The 16,382-nt window shown below is 54.0% G+C and overlaps 1 protein-coding gene across 1 annotated transcript; it reads right to left on the reverse strand.

Annotated features, from left to right (window-relative positions):
* Window positions 1-1,444: 1,444 nt before the first annotated feature.
* On the reverse strand, window positions 1,445-15,956 carry ZNF469 (zinc finger protein 469). Its single transcript, XM_051629492.1, has one exon. It carries the CDS (start codon window positions 15,954-15,956, stop codon window positions 3,180-3,182), a length of 12,777 nt encoding a protein of 4,258 aa, XP_051485452.1. The 3' UTR covers window positions 1,445-3,179.
* Between the last annotated feature and the right edge of the window lie 426 nt (window positions 15,957-16,382).

Consider the following 16,382-nt stretch of genomic DNA (forward strand, 5'->3'; position numbering starts at 1 on the left):
GCAGCCCAGGGGCTCCCACATGTGCTGGGCCTCATGGGTGCCCCTCCATGCTGATGGGACCTGCAGAGCAGGCAGTTAATCTGCAGGCAGGAGAAGCTGCCCAGCCTTGCCTTCCTCCCTGGAATGACGTTGACAGGTGCCACAGTCTTCCAAGTGTCAAGTGGTACTGGATAATGCAGGACTTGTCAAACCTGGGGGGGCTTTAGGGAGGTGATGGATGGGAGGGTCACCCACTTGCAGGCACTGAAATGGCAGGAGGGATGTGGGAGAGAAGGGGGAAAACCCCCCGCCCACTCTCACTTGAGGAGAAAGGGGATAATTAAATATTTCCAATGAAATGCTCAGGATGATGGTGGCGTCTCCCTGGGGGCAGCGTGCTGGAGGGAGTGGGGCCTGAGGTGAGCATCACTGGTGGCCTGTGTCACGAGATGGGTGCTGCTTTAGGACAACGTCCCAGCACTCTGCCCCAAGCCCTGGGGATGGTCCCATCCCCTGCAGCAAACCTGAGGTTCCCATGGAACTTCATTGCATGTGCCCAGGTTATGAATCCAGAGGATGACAGCAACACCCAGCCACAAAATACTCCTCTGCCCTTTGGGCTTGAAATATAGTGGAGAGAAAACATAAAAGTCCCATTTCCAGCTCCATCATATTTCCTGCCAATGCCAAGTGAAATGTGCTGCCTTAAATTTTCTGCAAAATTCTTCTGAGGTTATTTTTTTCCCTAAATTAAGCCATGCTAATTATTTTCAGCCACTTTATCTCACTCTGCAACACACCAGGAGGGTGCAGGCAGCGAGCATTTTAAGCCTCCATAAACAAAAGAGTAGTTTGGAAAATAATTCTATCAATTAATCAAATTAATCCGGCAGTTTTAGTTACAAGCCCCAAGTGGCCGGGATTCCAGCCTGCGGTTAAGAGCTATCTCTCAGTGACAGCATTTAAATGTTATGATTGCAACAGTAATTAAAGAATATAATATGCCCAGCTTTGTGTCAGCCTCCTACCTTCAGACCTCAGTGCTGTGTTGGCAGAGGTCAGCTTGAGGACAAATTGGTGAGGACCAAACTGGGCCATCTCCATCACCAATTCATGATGACCAAACTGGGCCATCACCATCATGTTGGGCTTTTTTCCCCCCCAGGACAAAACACTCATGTTGTGAGTAGAACCTAAGCAAGATGCAGTGAGGAAAAGGAGATGCATGAGCATCCCCACCACTTGGCAAAAGATTGCAAGGTGACAGCAGCAGCAGCAATGCCATCCTGCAGCCACTTTGCAGGGGTCACCATGAAGACACACAGAGCACCTGTCAATTAGAAGTATCACCACTTGGTCAGGGATGTGCACAGGATGAGGGGACCATGGGGTTTGAGATGCAGCCAGGGAGGAACATCCCACAGACATCACACAGACAGGGGATTTCTGTGAAAATATTGGAATATATTTGAAAAGATTAATCATGTATGATTTTACAGTACCGCCCCATATTTTCATCTCATACTTTATTTAACAATATTAAAGAGGCACTTTAAAAGCACACAAACAACATCATAAAATGGCGTTTCCTGCTCTCTCTGCTTCTCTGACAAAATATCAAAATAAAAACTTTTGACAGAACACATTGCACCCAAGGTAAATTACCTACAATATTTTTATACAATACAAAGAATTGTAAAGATACATATTAACAGAATAAAGCCTCTGTTTGTTTTTTTTTTTTTAGATTTTATTTTTCCTTTTTAAATCTAAAACAAAACAAAACATCATCACTGCAGGACAGACGCAAAGTACTCTGACTGTTCATATCACATCAGTGCATTACTTCACCTCCTTGACTTGGGAGTATTTCAATAGTATTTCATCTTCCATGTCCTCGTTTGCACCTGAGATTTCTTTCCGGATTCAAAAGTTCAGTTGTATAACGAGCTCATTTAATGTAACCTTTTCAACACTATGGAGTACCAGCATACGGGATTTTTTATTTCCCCCCCCCAAAGTTGGATTTTTAGAAGTATTTCTTTGTTTCCTGCTCCGTTTTACGGGTATCAGCTACTTCCCCCTGGTTCCCTTTTATTTTTTCAATCAAGGAAGGCTGTATTCACATTACAAAAGAAGAATAGCACCAGTAACTGCATAGTAAAAAAGCGGATACCTAGAAAGCCACTACTCAATACAGTAAGATAGTTTAGAAGTGACACCGTTGAGGGCACGGTACCGGTTCGGTAAATTGGCACAGTTTTGTCGTTGCGCAAAAAAACCAACAACCCCAAAACCCACCAAAAAAAACAACAACAAACAAACAAGCCAACAAACCCAAACACACATGCACACATTAAAAAAAAAACACCACAACAAACCCCAAACAAACAACAAGAACCCAAACAGAAAACAAACAAACAAAACAAAACACCCTAAAAGTATCAGTTTGTCACAAGTGTCAAGGTGCAGTTCGCTCGCGGTCGGGGCTCCTCTGCTCACATCATCTACAGTGGTCAAAGAGTGGCAGCATACTCTGAAGGGCTCCAGCAGCCCCAGGGCTGGTTCCTTTTTCTCTTGACAACGTGGAAACAAATTCATGGGGATGGCTGTCAAAATATGGGACACCCGATTCTTAATCTGACGTGTTGGGTTTTTTCCCCCCCTCCTAATTGTATCATCTCTTAGGCCAGCTCCTAATTAAATGAATCGTATGGGATTATTTGTGCAAAATCTTAAAAATAATAATAAAAAAGGAAATAATAAAAATTTGCTTTCTACAGTGTACTGCACCTTATGAATAAGACGTCTACGGAATGAAGTTCATCTCTTCAAGTACTTTGTACAAAGATAACACAGACACAGTCTCAAAAGGGTCTGAGATTTGCAAGTATCCTTATAACCTCAGCACTTCTGCAATAAAGCAATTGCTCTCGACGATTCAGTCTGCCCAAAGCGATTACAATTTCAGTTCGTGAAAATCATCAGCAACATCAAAGTTCTAGCATTTGCATGATAAATCAGGTGAATTAAAGTAGATTAGTAGACACAAAGCAAACTATTTCACAGAGGCTGCAGTGCAAGTTCATTTAAGCTAGACAGAGAAATCATGCTACACAAACGAATTTAATGCTTTGATAATTTTTCCCTTGCAAACCCCATGAAAGCAGCTGAGGATCACCATAAGTCACTTCCATAAATTACTCTGAAGTATCTCTTCTTAAAGGAATTTTAAAGCTTGTTAATTTTTGCCCGAAGAGTTGGCTTAGCAGGTTGTTCTGGGACTCAGCGGTGCGGTAGCTGCCCGACCCGGCCGGCTTGGCCCCCCGGCTGGCACGTGGGCTCTGCAAGGACCCATGTGGGGATGGCGCCGGCCCCTTGGCCAACACCTGGTGGAGGCTCTTCCCCAGGATGGCCTTCCTGCGCTTCACATCCCCGTTGGCGTGATGGATCTCCCCCTTCTTCTGGTTGTAAGTGTCCAGGACCATCTTCTTCAGCTGTGTGCCTGCTTTGCCCCTGGGTACCAGTTTGTTGCACTGTGTCTCCCTCCTCCCAGGGGAGAGTGCTGAAGCTTCAGCCTTGCTCCAACCAGCATGTTTGAGCTCACCGGTGCTTTCGCTCCTCCCCGGGCATGAGATCCGGGCTTTTTTCTTTTTCCCGTCTCCCTCCATGTTCTCCCGGGAGCCAGGGCTGCTCCGATGGCTCAAGGACTTGTGCTCTTTCCTCCTCCTGGGGTGAAGCTTGCTGGTGGCTTTGCTTGGTTCCACATGGCTGTGTCTTACAGTGTTGCTGGCCACCTCACCTCTGGGCTGGTGGCTGGTGGATTTGCTTGGGTTGCCACCTTGGTCCTTGGCATTAGTGCTGTTCTCCTTAGGGTCCTTAGCGACTTTGTCCTTCCCCGAGATGAGTTGGTGACCCTCCTCGTTGCTGCCATCAGGGCTGCCAGTGCTGGGACCAGCCTCATTGCTGGGCTGGCTACCCGAGGTCTTCTTCTGCAGGACCAAATCTTTGGCAGCCCTGTTCAGCGTGGGTGATGCTGTCTTGTCCTTCAGGGGCAGGGGGTGGTGGGCAGCTTCTGGAGACAGGGCTTTAGGTGCACCTTCCCAAGAAGAGGTGTTGCTGGCACTGGGGCTGCCCCACCTCTGGATCTCCTTGGCTGGTGGAGCCTCTGTTTGAAGGGAAGGAAGCCCTGAGACCTTCTTGGCAAGTTGGAGAAATGGGATCCCATCCACAGCTGCACTGGGATTTTCCAGGACACCTGCTATATGCTCATCTTTGTTTCCTACACTTGTCCTTTTCTGGGCATCAGCGTAGCCCCGTTTCTTGGTCAGGTGGGGAGGAGAGAGTTTTTGGTCTGTGGCCTGGTTACAAGCTGACCCAGCAAGGTCAACAGTAAACTCGGGTGAGTCCAAGAAAGGAAGTGGTTTCCCATCAAATGCTCCTTTCTCCAGCTCCTCCATAGACAGGGCAGCGACGTGGCCAAGCTCCGGGCTGCTTGTCGCAGCCTGAGGCAAAGATGGGGAAAGGCAGCGTGGTGGGGACAGACCAGCAAACTGGGATTTCTCCATCTCTGCCAGGAGGTCGGAGAAGTCCCCCACCAGGTCTTCCGTTTTCAGGGAGGGCTGGGGTGTTCCTTGGTCATCAGGTGCTGTAGGGAAGGAGTCACCAGAAGCCTGCAGGTTGGGGCTTGCAGCCTCTACCAGCTGAAGGTCACCAGTGTGGTCCACGTGGACCGGCGACCTGTGTGGGAGAGAGCTGCTGTGGTGAGCAACTTTTCTCTTCTTGCTTGGTGGCACGCCCTCCCAGAGAGAGCTATCCTCTTTCACTTTCTCCTTGCCCTCCCTGAAGGCAACACCAGGTCTCATGACCCCTCTGAATTTGAAAGTCTTGTTGCTTCCCGCCAGATGCTTCTCCATGTGCCGGTCGTACTGCTCTTTCTTGGAGAAGGTGTAGTTGCACATGCTGCAGATGAAGGACTTCTTGATCACGTGCATGACGTCTGCGCAGAGCTCGCAGGCATACAGGGTGGTGTGCTTGATCTCCTGCTCCTCCACTATCCCGTGCTCCTGGCTGAGGTGGTTCCGAAGCTCTTTGGTCTCCTGGTAGAACATTGGACACTTGTGGCACAAGTAGATCTTCTGTAAACTATGCACGACTAAGTGCCGCTGGAGCTTGAAGGGTTTGGGAAACTGTTTGCCACAGTGATGACAGTCCCTGGAAGGATCCTTGCAGTCTGGGTGCATGGGGACAGATTTTGGGGTGCCATCGCTTTTTGCCACATGCTCTGGAGAAGGACTGGCAGATGCTTTAGAAGAGCTGGATGCAGGTGGCTTCACCTTAACGTTGCTTTCCAAGGGGTCTTTCATCACCTTGGCCTCTTGCTCAAGGGGCAGCTCCTTAGGGCTCTTGCTCTCTCTGCTACCCCCCTGCCTGCAGCTGGGGTCGGTGTGCCGGGAGGACCTGCTGGGCTTCCGATACATGATGGTGTTGAGGAAGTGGGTGACAGCAGCGTTGTCCTCACCGAAGCAGGCTGGCAGGCCCATCACAGACTTCTGCGCTTGGCCCTTGCGAGCGAACTGGGTGGCGTGCTCCCGGAGATGCTCGTTGTACATCCAGACATCAGAGATCTCCTTCAGGCACATCCCACAAGCCCACAGACCGGCTTTGTTTTTGGCGTGCTTCTCCTTCAGGTGGTCCCTCAGCTGCTCCCGGGAGCTGAATTTGCGCTGGACACACATGTAGCAGGTAGGCGGAGGGGAAGGGTTATGGGAAAGCTTGTGGAAGTCCAGCTCTCCCAACGTCAGGAACCACTGGAAGCAGACTTTGCATTTGTACTGCTTGTCTTTGGTCTTGATGGTCATCTCACTGCGGTTTTTCCCCAGTTTCCCATCTTCTAGCTTGCTTCTGTGCTTGCTGTGCTGGCCCGGCTTTGGCTTGAAACTCCCAGCATTGTCCTCCCCATGTCCAGAAAGATCTTCACATGGGCTGAAGAAGCACATGTCTCTCATTTTCAGCTTTGCATTCAGCATCTCAATGTCGATGGTGTGAAATTCAGGAGAGCCTGAGTCTTTGTTAGCTGTGTCACCATAGGACTCCTCCACCAGGTCAGGGGGTTCGGAGCTCACTTCTCTGAGCGAGTGCTCATCTTCGAGGTCCATCAGAGGCTCAAACATGTCGTCAGCAGAGAGGCTTTCTCCCTCCTTCTCCAGATTCTCCCAGATGTTCAAGCTGGGGATGTTGTCCACTTGGCTGTTTTGGCACAAGAAGGTTAGCATGTTGTCTTCCAGGTCAATGTCCTCCTTCCCTTGGTCAGTCTTCTCGCAGTCCAACCTCAGTGCAATGCTTTTGGATCCGCTGGGAGCAGGAGCATCCCCACTCTTCCCCGTGCTGCTGTGACACATGTTTAGCATTAAGGCATCGTTAACGGAGATGGTTTCGTATTCACATGGGTCCTCCCTGGTGACACAGAAAGAGCTGGTTTTGCTGAGGTCAGAAGCTAACCGGATTGTGAAGAGGTCCACGTCACCCGTTGCCCGCTGGTCCACCTCGGTCACGGGCTTGGGTTTCTTGCTACGCTTCCCATACACCCGTGTGCATTTTCTCCGGACAGACTGGTCGTCCCGGGGAAAGAGCTGGGAGAATGTGGAGTCATCATCAAACAAGCTCTGCAGGTCTGAGATGGCCACCCTTTCCACACAATGCTCTCTGCCCGGTGGCAGGTCTGTTGTCAGCCAGTGCTTTGGCTCTGCAGGAGGAGGGCTGGTCCCTGGTGTGGTCTGCAGAGCACCTTGCCCAGCAATCTTTTGTGTGGTTTCTGAATCCAGTGTCTCCAGTGGTAGACTCTCTTTGGCAGGAACCATGGAACCCCATGGAGCATCACTCTGGTTCCCTGCACCACTCTCTGCCATTGGCCTGTCTTTTGTCACAGCATCCATCTCTTCTGTGCCACCAGCACCACAATGCTGCTCTTTGCCTACCTTGCCCAATCCCTTCTCCACTTGCTTCACAAACCCACTAGCTGATTTCTTGCAAGCCTGCAGGCCCTCCACTCCATTTGGATCTTCCACCTCCCCAGGACAGGTGACTGTGCTTGCTACTAACTCCTTGCTGACCATCTCCTTTGAAGACCCCATCCTGTTGCCCAGGTCCTCTGCAAGCTCAGCTGCACAAGGGGACTGTTTAGCTTTTTGAGGGTACTGTGATGACTTGGACCTATTTTGCTCCTCTGTGGAGATGCAACCACCGGCCTCGTGCAAGCTCTCCATAGTCCTGGGCAGACTGGGGAGGACAGCAGGGGGAGGACCTGCCTTCTCCAGCTCACATGGACCATCAGGCTCATTTCTGCTAGGAAACACCTTTGCTTTCCTTCGTCTCACTTTCCTGTTTAGCTTCTCAGAATTGCCATTCACCTCTCCAGGATCTTTGCTTTGGCTCCTTCTACCCTTTTCTCCCTTCCTGGCTTGCCGCCCTGAGTCCAGCTTCCCAGCTGCCACCTCACCTGCTCCCCTTGTCTCCAAGCAGGGTCCCTTTATCTTCATCACCCTCTGCAGAACACGTGTGCGGTGCAGCTCCTGGGACATCTCAAAGGAGATCACGCTGAGGTCGCTCAGCACTCTGCTGACCACTTCTTGCATCTGTGTGCTGGGCTCTTTCTCCAGGTCTGGGCATATTTTCTTGGGGACATGGTCAGTGTTGGTGGTGGGAACTGGTGAGCTGCAAGTTTTGTCTTTGATTGAAGTCTTCAGGCTCCTCCTGGGCACTTTTTGGGCTGCTTTTGATGTCCTGTCTGCAGGAATCAAAGCAGACAGGGGAGTCTTGCTAGGCTGTGGTACACCACCATTCTTCACCTGGTGCTTGACAGCTTTGTGCCTGGTCAGGCCAGGCTTGGACCGGAAAGTGGCTGAACAAATGTCGCAGGTCACCAGGAGCCCGTTTGGCTTCTTTTCTTTAATTTCACTTTGGGAAGGGTTCAGAGGACAGTTAGGCATGTTGTCCTCTCCTTGGCCCATACTGCCTAACACACAGCTCCCAGCTTCTCCATCCCTGTGGCTTTTGGTTTTCTCCCCTTTTAAACTCTTTCCTCTGCTCTCTGTGGGTTTGGAAAGACCAAGTCTCACCTCTGCTGCCTCTGAAAACTCATGGCCATTTAATTCAGCAGGACCGAGATCTCCAGTTCTTTTAAGACCTCTGATGACAGCAGCTGGCTGAACAACACAACCATTGGACAAAGCCTCTGGTTCACTTTGATGCTTGTTTCCACCATCAGAACAGATTTCCAGCTCGTCCTCTTCGTCCAGTTTTGCCTCTCTTTCTCTGATGGGGAGCAGATCTGTCGTGGGCTGAGTTGGGTAATCTTGGGTTTCTGCAGGAATGGAGTTAACGACCACATCTGTGTTGGTGCACGCTTGGGTTTCTTGAATATGAGAACTTGAGAGCACAGCACCAGTGCTTTTGGGTACTTCTTTCCCAACACCTTTTTGGTTGAAGGGTGGTGAGCAGGGAATAGAGCAGTCCTTCCCATAAGGTTTCTGGGGACCTTCCATCTCCAAGGCTGAATCTACCAGACCATCAGCATGCAGCAGAGTGCAGGGTCTCACCAGCCCTTCTCTTTCAGGTGGTCCATAGTTACCCAAGATGCCGTCAGGGAGGTGCTGGTGATGGTGACTGTCCTTGACCACTTCCATGGGCATGGCGCCACAGTGAGGCAGTGATGGAGGAAAGGGAGGTTCCCTTTTCCAAGTCCCTTGATCTCCTGGGCTCATGGTGGGGTGATGCACATGATGGCTGTTGACCTCAGGAGGACACTTCTTCATGACAAATGAACTTGATGAGTTTACTAGGGATGTGCCGTGTTTATTCTCATCGGAGAGCTGAGTGCTGAAGCTGGGGACCTCTCCTCCCTCTGCCCCACTGCTCTGCAAGTGTTTGGGGTGAGACGAATTGGTTGGCAAGAGCAAGCTGGCTGGAGAGTCACCTGTGTAATGACAGCCATTGAGGGATGACTTCTTGCCATCTCCTTCTCTGGGATCCTTTGCACTGACTGTACCAGCTCTTGCTTCCAGCACCAAGTGGTGATCCTGGTGGAGATCCTCCTTGGAAGGTCTGGGAGAGCTGGTGGGACTCACTGGAGCAGAGCACAGGGGCTGTACCTCCTGTCCCACTGGTTTCCTTTCCAGCCTCTCTGTTGCAGCACTACCCGGCGTTTCTTCCTCCAGCAAACTATGGCTTATACAGGATTGCTCAGGGCTTTTGAATGCCAAGGTTGCTTTGTTTTTCTCTTCCTCCTCCTCCTCCAAGAGTGGATCAGCTTTCTCTCCTTGCCCTGGCAGTGGGGTCACCGCTGTGTTTTTGAGTGGTGAGAGGTCATTATGCTCTCGGGAAACACCATCTGTGCCAGTATTAATGTCATTCTGCTCTGCAGGTTCATTTGCTAAGTGCTGCAGCTCCCTTACGTTGCTTTGCAGCTCTGGCTTGGCAAGTGAAGATGGTTTTGCACGGGAAGAGCCCGTCCCACCAAATGACTCTAGCTGCTCACATCCACTAGAGAAAAGCACAACCTCTTTTGCTGGGGCAGGAATATTTTCTGCGTTGCCTTCAACAGGGATATTCTCCTCCCCTCGGGCAGGGCAGTGTGTCCCATTTTCCCCTTCCAAGGCACCGCCGTTCTCCTCTTTCTGCTCCAGCTGGACACGGGTGGTGGCAGAGGGGTGGCCAGGAGCAAGGAGCATGGGGAAGCAGGGCATCAACAGCTCCTCTTCATTGCTCTTCACTGTTCGGGCAACAAAGAGCTGGAGCTGCTGCAGAGGATTGGCAGCTCTCTCCTGGGATGCCAACATCTCCTGGGAGCTGTGGTCGCTCTCCTCAGGCAGACTCAGAATATCAAAGAACAGCACTTTTTGCTTGCTGGCTTTGTCACCAAGTCCAGGGTCTGGAGAGGTAGTTGGGCTCTTTCTCTCCTCTGTTTCTTCCACCAATGCAGACCCACCATCATCCCCTTTGAAGTCCATGGTGCTTTTGGTCATTTGGGGGGACTTGGGTTTGCTTAAGGGTCTTTCTTCTGTATCTGAGATCTCTTTGATGTGAGGTGAGAAGGCAAGGTCCAAGGTTGGGGTGCCCAGTTGAGGTTTATGGTTTGGAAGATAGGCATCAAGCTTCTCCAGCTCTGCAACATCAGTGAAGCTTTCATCTGCTTTCCCTGGCACAGGGAAGCTCTCAGCATCATGCTGGCATGGCAGGGATGGCAGGGGATCTTTGGTGGCTTCAGCTGCCTCCAGGATCTTGGGGAACACAGAGTCAGTGACAACAGAAGGGCTTTTTGTCATGGGGTCTGTGTAGATGGGAGCCTCTGCTTGGTCTGGTGTGTGTGACCCAGGTAGACTTTTGGAAGAGGACCCATTTTCCATCTTTTCAGGGTCACTTTCGTCTGCAGCTGCAGCTCCCTGGAGCTGCTCACCACTGTCTTTGGAGCAGAAATGGTCCATGGCTTGTGGGGCCGCTGTGGACGTCCCTGTCTCCAGCGAGCCCAGCTCCACTGGGCAAGGCCAGGGCTCCCGGAGTCTCTCATAGTCCCTACGGCTGCTTGTGATGGTTGGCTTCTCACCCTCCAGCCTCTCCCCGATGCAGAGGCTTGAGCTGCCCAGCTCCTCTGCCAAAAACAGGCCTTTCTCCTGGCCCGTCTCTTGCTCCACTGGCAGTGGTGGGAACAGCTCAGCCACCTGTCCTCGCAGATGGGCTGCCACGTGTTGCTCAGGTTTCTGAAGGTCAGTGGGTGCCTCGTTATCCAGCTTGCTGGTTTGCAGTTGACTCTCCAGCTCTGTGACTAATCGCTTGATCTCCAGCTCATCATCTGAAATGTTGTTTGTAAAAGTCACGTTATAATCTGTTATCCTGTCTGGCAGCGGCAGGGAGAGTTGGCTGGTGGGGACAGGTCCTTCCTCAGGGAATTTCTTGGCTAGTGGCTTCTCCACTGAAAGGCTCTGGAACTGAGTCATGTCTTCTGGCAGCATGGGAGCCACCTCCTCCATGAGGGACCAGCCTTTCTCTGGCACGAACGGTGGATACGATTGCTCAAAGGGCAGTGGCTTGCTGGGGGGGTTGCCAGAGCAGGCAAATGTCGGCACGTAACTGTCCTTGCTGGTAGAAACACTCTCATACAGTGGTGGATCAAACTCGGCGACGGGAAGGTCTCCAAATATTGAAGAGGAATCAAAGCTGAGAGGGGAGGAGACCTTGCCCTGGGGTGTTTCTGTGGCGTACGGGGAGATGCTGGCATGCTTCTGCTCGAAGGAGCTGCCCTTGATGTCATCCTGGCATAAGTACATGTCATCCATGTGTGAGGAGCTCAAGGCTGGGGGCTTTGAGAAGAGGTTGTCATTGTAGTGACCAGGAAGACTTCTGGGACTGAAAAACATGTTGTCACTGCTGACATATGGATCAGGCGCCTTGGCAGTGAGCATCATCCCCACTGCATCCCTCCCGTACGGGGCAACCAGCACGGGACAGTCCTTCCGGCCCTCGCAGAGCCCATGTGCCTTCAAGTATTTGATGCCTGCTTCCGAGTAGGCGGCACTCACATGGCCAGGACTGGCTTCGTCACTGCCGTGGGATGGAGCTATCAGCTCTTCAGCATGGTACTTCAGCCCATTGCTTGTGAAAGGTGCAAACTGATGCCTCTGGTTGACCATGGTTAGCTCAGGGGAATCCTGATTCTCCAGGATGGGTTCTCCTGCCTCAGCCCTGTGCTTGGCTGTTCCTTTGGGCTCTTCTGTCCCCTCCTTACAGGACAGCCTGATGGGGCTCCTGCCTATAGTGGCCAAGCTGGGCAGCTGCCTTTCCTGGGGCTGCAGTACTGGCTCCTCCTCCACACAGTCCATTCCAGCAACTTCTAGTTGAGTATTTGGACACGTCCTGGAGCCTGCTAGCAAAGGCTTGGCTGAGCCAAACCTCCTGCTCCCCCTGGAAAAGTCCTCTTTGCTCTTCTGGCTGTTCTTTGGGCTCCTGTCCTCGGGAAGGCTGAGTGGAGTCCTTGGTGCACGTGCTGGGCTGCCCGAGCTCCTCCTCCTCTGTGAGCCTCCCTTCTCACTGCCTGAGCCAGCCCCATCAGCATGGGGTGGGCTGGTGACCATAATCTCACCGGGCACACTACTGCTGTGGTTGCTGTCAGTAGATGACTGGCTGCTCTGTCTTCGGACTCTGGCAACACAATCCTCTTTCTCAGCATCCTCCTGGCTTGGGACCCCCCTATGCGCCTGTGCCTCCCTCTTCTGACCATCCCTTTTCTGGCTGTACCTCCACGCTGGGTCTTTCTCTTTGGCTTTCTCAGGTCTTCCTGAGCGTTTCTTGCCAAAGCTGCTCTTGGTCCTCCTAATGAATCCTGTGCCTCTCTTCTTCTGTCCCCGGAGCTTGCTGCACTCTGTTCCATCGTCATCCGAGTCGGAGATATAGTCATACTCCTGAAACCTGCCCTCCTTGGGGGCTGGCACCAGCCCCTCGGTGACCTGGGGGACCTGGGCCTGCTTGCTGCTCTTCACCTGCAGTCTGTGGAGCTTGTTCTTCTGCTGCACAATCTTGTGAATGAGCTCCTTGCTCCATGTCCCACTTCGGGGCTTCCGCTTCTTCATGTCCTTTGTGGAGAACCGGGATGGCCTGGAGCTCTTGGTGGTGATCCCTGACTCCGCTTCGCTCTTCATCGGAGGCTCCTGGCTGAGCTTCCTGGGATGCTTTTGGCTGGAGGTGGACTCAGAGGAGGTGGTGGCTGGTGGGACACTGCTCTTCCTGCCTGCCCGCAGCCTGGCTGTCCTCTCTGCTCCCGCTGCCCTGGCATTGGGTTCCTTGGCTGCCAACTCCTGTGCCACCCTCCCCTTGTGAAGATGCTGCTTTCCTGCCCCTCTCTTTGCCTGCTCCGCACCTGGGTGGCCATCTTCATAAAAACAGCCAGCCTTAGGCTGGCCTGCTGCCTTCTCCTCTGCTGCTGCCTGCTTGGATTTGCTCTCCAAGGCCAGGGCTTCCTTGGCCTTGTGGGACATCCCACTGCCGGCTGCCTTCACGCCTGTCAGCTCCTCATCAGCAAACACATCTATGAAGCTGCTGTCAATCTCCGGGTTATCTGACTGGTATCCCAGGCCGTTGAGGGCTTCAGTGATCAGGCTGTCCAGCTTGGCATCATCGATGTCCAGGTCCGAGGCGGTGATGGGCAGGGAACTGGTGGTGAGGCCATTGAAGAGGCCACCCTTCAGAGCATCTTCCTTGCCCTCACTTTTGCTTTCCCCATCCAGCAAGAAGTCATCGCTCTTGTTTAACACCAACAAATGTGCTTGGGGGTCTGGAGACAACCCCAGGCTGGGGGGCTTGGTGAGGGGCTCCTGGGGGAGGGCTTTCCTCCCCTCAGCTGCCCGGGGAGCATCCTTGCCCTCTGCCAGGGGAGCAGGATGGGAGGAGCAGAACTGGCGGTGCTGCAGGAAGGAGGAGAGGTTGCTGTAGTTCTGATCGCACTGTTTGCAGGTCAGGAGAACATCCAGCTGGTCCAGGCTGGCACTGCTGAGTGAACTGGCCAGCAAGTGGTGGGAGGAGTATGGCGGTGGAGGCTGCTCCCCATCCAGCCCATCTGAGCATCCTTTGGCCACCTCGATGCCAGATTTGTGGAAGGGGCTGGCTGGGGCACATTTCAGGAGGTTATCATCTTTCAGGGCATCAGGGGGGAAGTGGAAGGACTTGATGGAGTCTGAGGGGTGGTAATGAAGGGAGCCAGAGCTCAGGACATCGGAAGGGTGGAAGGTTTTGTTGCTCTCCTTGGAATGGCAGGGGTGCTGGAAGAAGGGAGAGGGAGTGAGTGCTCCAGATATCTGGCTGTCTTCAAAGCTGGGGTTGAGGGGGCTGCTGGACATGGGGGAGAGTGATGAGCAGGTGCTGCCACAGGGTGGGTTGGGGACAGGGGATGGCAATGGGGACTCACAAGGGGAGGCAGCCACCAAGGCTGAGGGTGGCAGGACCAGCGCTAAGCCTGACGAGCTCCTGGAGGGAGGTGGAGGAGGACCTGCTTGACTCATGTTGTAGAAGAGGGCTTTGCTTCTCGACTCGCAGGCAGGAGACCCCGGGTCCTTCCCGTTTTCAAAGGAAAAAGTGCCCGTTGAGTTAGGCTCTCCCCTCTGGACCCCAAGACTCTCTCCTGACACAAGCTTTTTGCTGTGATACCCCGGAGAGTTACTCATGGGGGGCCCTTTCTGGCCTTTCCCACCCCCCTGCCACTCCGATGTGCTCAGGGGGAAGGGGAGCTTCTGGCTGGTGATTTGTCTCAACAGCTCAAGCCTGTTTTGACCAGACATTGCAGGAGCAAGGTGGATTTGCTGCCAAGGCATCCTGGCATTCTTCTGCCTGTGCTGCCTCTGCTCGGGGCTGGGCTGGCACTCGAATGAGAACTGGTTTCCGAGAGGGTTTGAATAAGGTGCTGAATTCTGGTCCACGGGTGAAAATGCCTTGGTGGCACCTTCCCAAGCTTGCACAAACCTGGGGTGGGTGGGTGCCGTAGTGGGAATGCTTGTCTCAAAAGGCACGGATCCGGCGCTGGCGCTGCCCGCAGGGGAGCTGCAATAGGCTTTGCTCTGAAAGTGCACTTGGGAGAGAGAGTTTGGTGGCACGGTCCTTCTCAGAGGGCTGCCTTGGACCAGCAGCCGCGGGCTGGGGCCATTGTCTTTTGCCGAGGCTTGCCTCTTACCAACGGCCGGCTTTGGCAGACCAGGCGAGTGTAAACTAGACGGAAAAACAGCTTGGTTCTCTTGGAAAGTGCTTGGATTTTGGTCGATAGCACCAGATGACGACGAGAGAGCACCATGGGGGTTGGCGGGATGCTCGCTCCTCCCCTTGCAGCACGGCAACGGGCCGTGGTGCGAGGCCGGCACCGGGTGCAGGAAGGGTGGTGGCGGCAGGGCCGACAGGCCGTAGAGCCTGCCCTCAGGGGACACGCTCTCGTAGGAGCCACCGCTCGGCGTCTCCTCTTGCCACTCTCGGGAGGACGAGTGGAAGGCGAAGGCTCCATGAACCAGCTGCCCGGTGCTGATCCCCACTTCCAGGTACTCCTGGCTCCCCGCCTCGCTGCTGTACGGCTCCTTCCCCGAGTCCTGCAGCAGCTGGAAGGGATATTGGCACGGCAAAGCCCCCAGCCCGTGGGCACTGGCTTTGCCCCCCTCAGGAAAAGAGCCGGGCTTCTGCAGAGAGATCCCATAGCTAGCACCGGTGAAGCTCTTCTCTGGGGAAGGCCAAGAGTCGGCCCCGTTCGCCTGAAACTCTAAGTAATGTAGCTGCCCATTGGTGCCGGGGCTCTTGAGGGGGATGCCGGCGGCGGGGGGCTGCCCTTTGGGGCCGTGGGGGGGAGCGGGCTGTGAGGTATAGTTGGCAGAGGTACGGCCGGTGGTGGCGTCAGGGAAGCAGCAGCCGAAGCCCAGGTCTTCTTGCCGGAGCTCAGCCTCGCGCTGGGGGACGTTGGGCACGTGGAAGCGGTAGCTGCCGGCCACGGGGCTGGGATTTGCCTCCGGTTTCTTTGGGGGTGTCACCTTCTGCTGGGGGTAGGCGATGCCAATGGTGGGGCTGGGGCGGGTGCCGGCGATGCTGAGCCGGTACAGCTGATGGGGGTGGCCCCGCTCGCCCTTCCCCGAGCGCCGGCTGCGCTCGCGGGCTCGGCCCTTCCCCGGGGAGGGGGACGAGAGGCTGCCCTGCACCTCTCCCCAGCTGCCATCGTTGCTGAACTTGGGTTTGCAGTGGAGGGACTTGAAGTCGATCTTCCCCACTTGCTGCGGCCGGATCACTGCTTCCCGCTGGCTGTGGGACTCCTTGTCCTTGGGGCCGGGGAAGGGGGACTTGTCCAACCCGCCCAGCCCCCTCCCATCCTTCTCCCCACAGCCTTCACAGCCAAAGTCCTTGTCGGGGTCTTTGGGGCCGGTGTCAGTATCGCCAACGGTGTAGACATGCTGGGTCTCTCCAGTCATGATACCGAGGGGGGGGGGAAAGGTTAGAAAACCCCGTTTTCCCGTCCTGCTGTGAGCTGCTGTCCCTCTGTCACCACGGGCATGGTCCTTGGCTGGTGGGCACCAGGGCAGTGAGAGGGGCAGTGGCTGCCCAGGGCCGGGGAGGTGCAGGGTCCCAAATGCCCCCAGGGCTCTGCTGCATCCTTTCACACCTAGAGAGGAGAAAAGAGAGACAGGGGGACCATCAGCCATGGAGGGGGCCAGCACAGGGAGGGGACATATTTTGGTGCCTTTTCTCGGCACTGCGGTGGGGAGAGGGGTGGAGGAAGGGGCAGCATAACCTCCCCAGAGCAGCCCTGGGGGCAAAGCCCTTCAGCTTCAGGCACTTCAAAGGATGCTCAGAGCATTTCACCTTTGGCACAAGCTGCTGAGGGAGGCACTTTTTTC

The sequence above is a fragment of the Apus apus genome, chromosome 11 (genome assembly GCF_020740795.1).
Source record: "Apus apus isolate bApuApu2 chromosome 11, bApuApu2.pri.cur, whole genome shotgun sequence".
In the NCBI taxonomy this organism is placed as follows: domain Eukaryota; kingdom Metazoa; phylum Chordata; class Aves; order Apodiformes; family Apodidae; genus Apus; species Apus apus.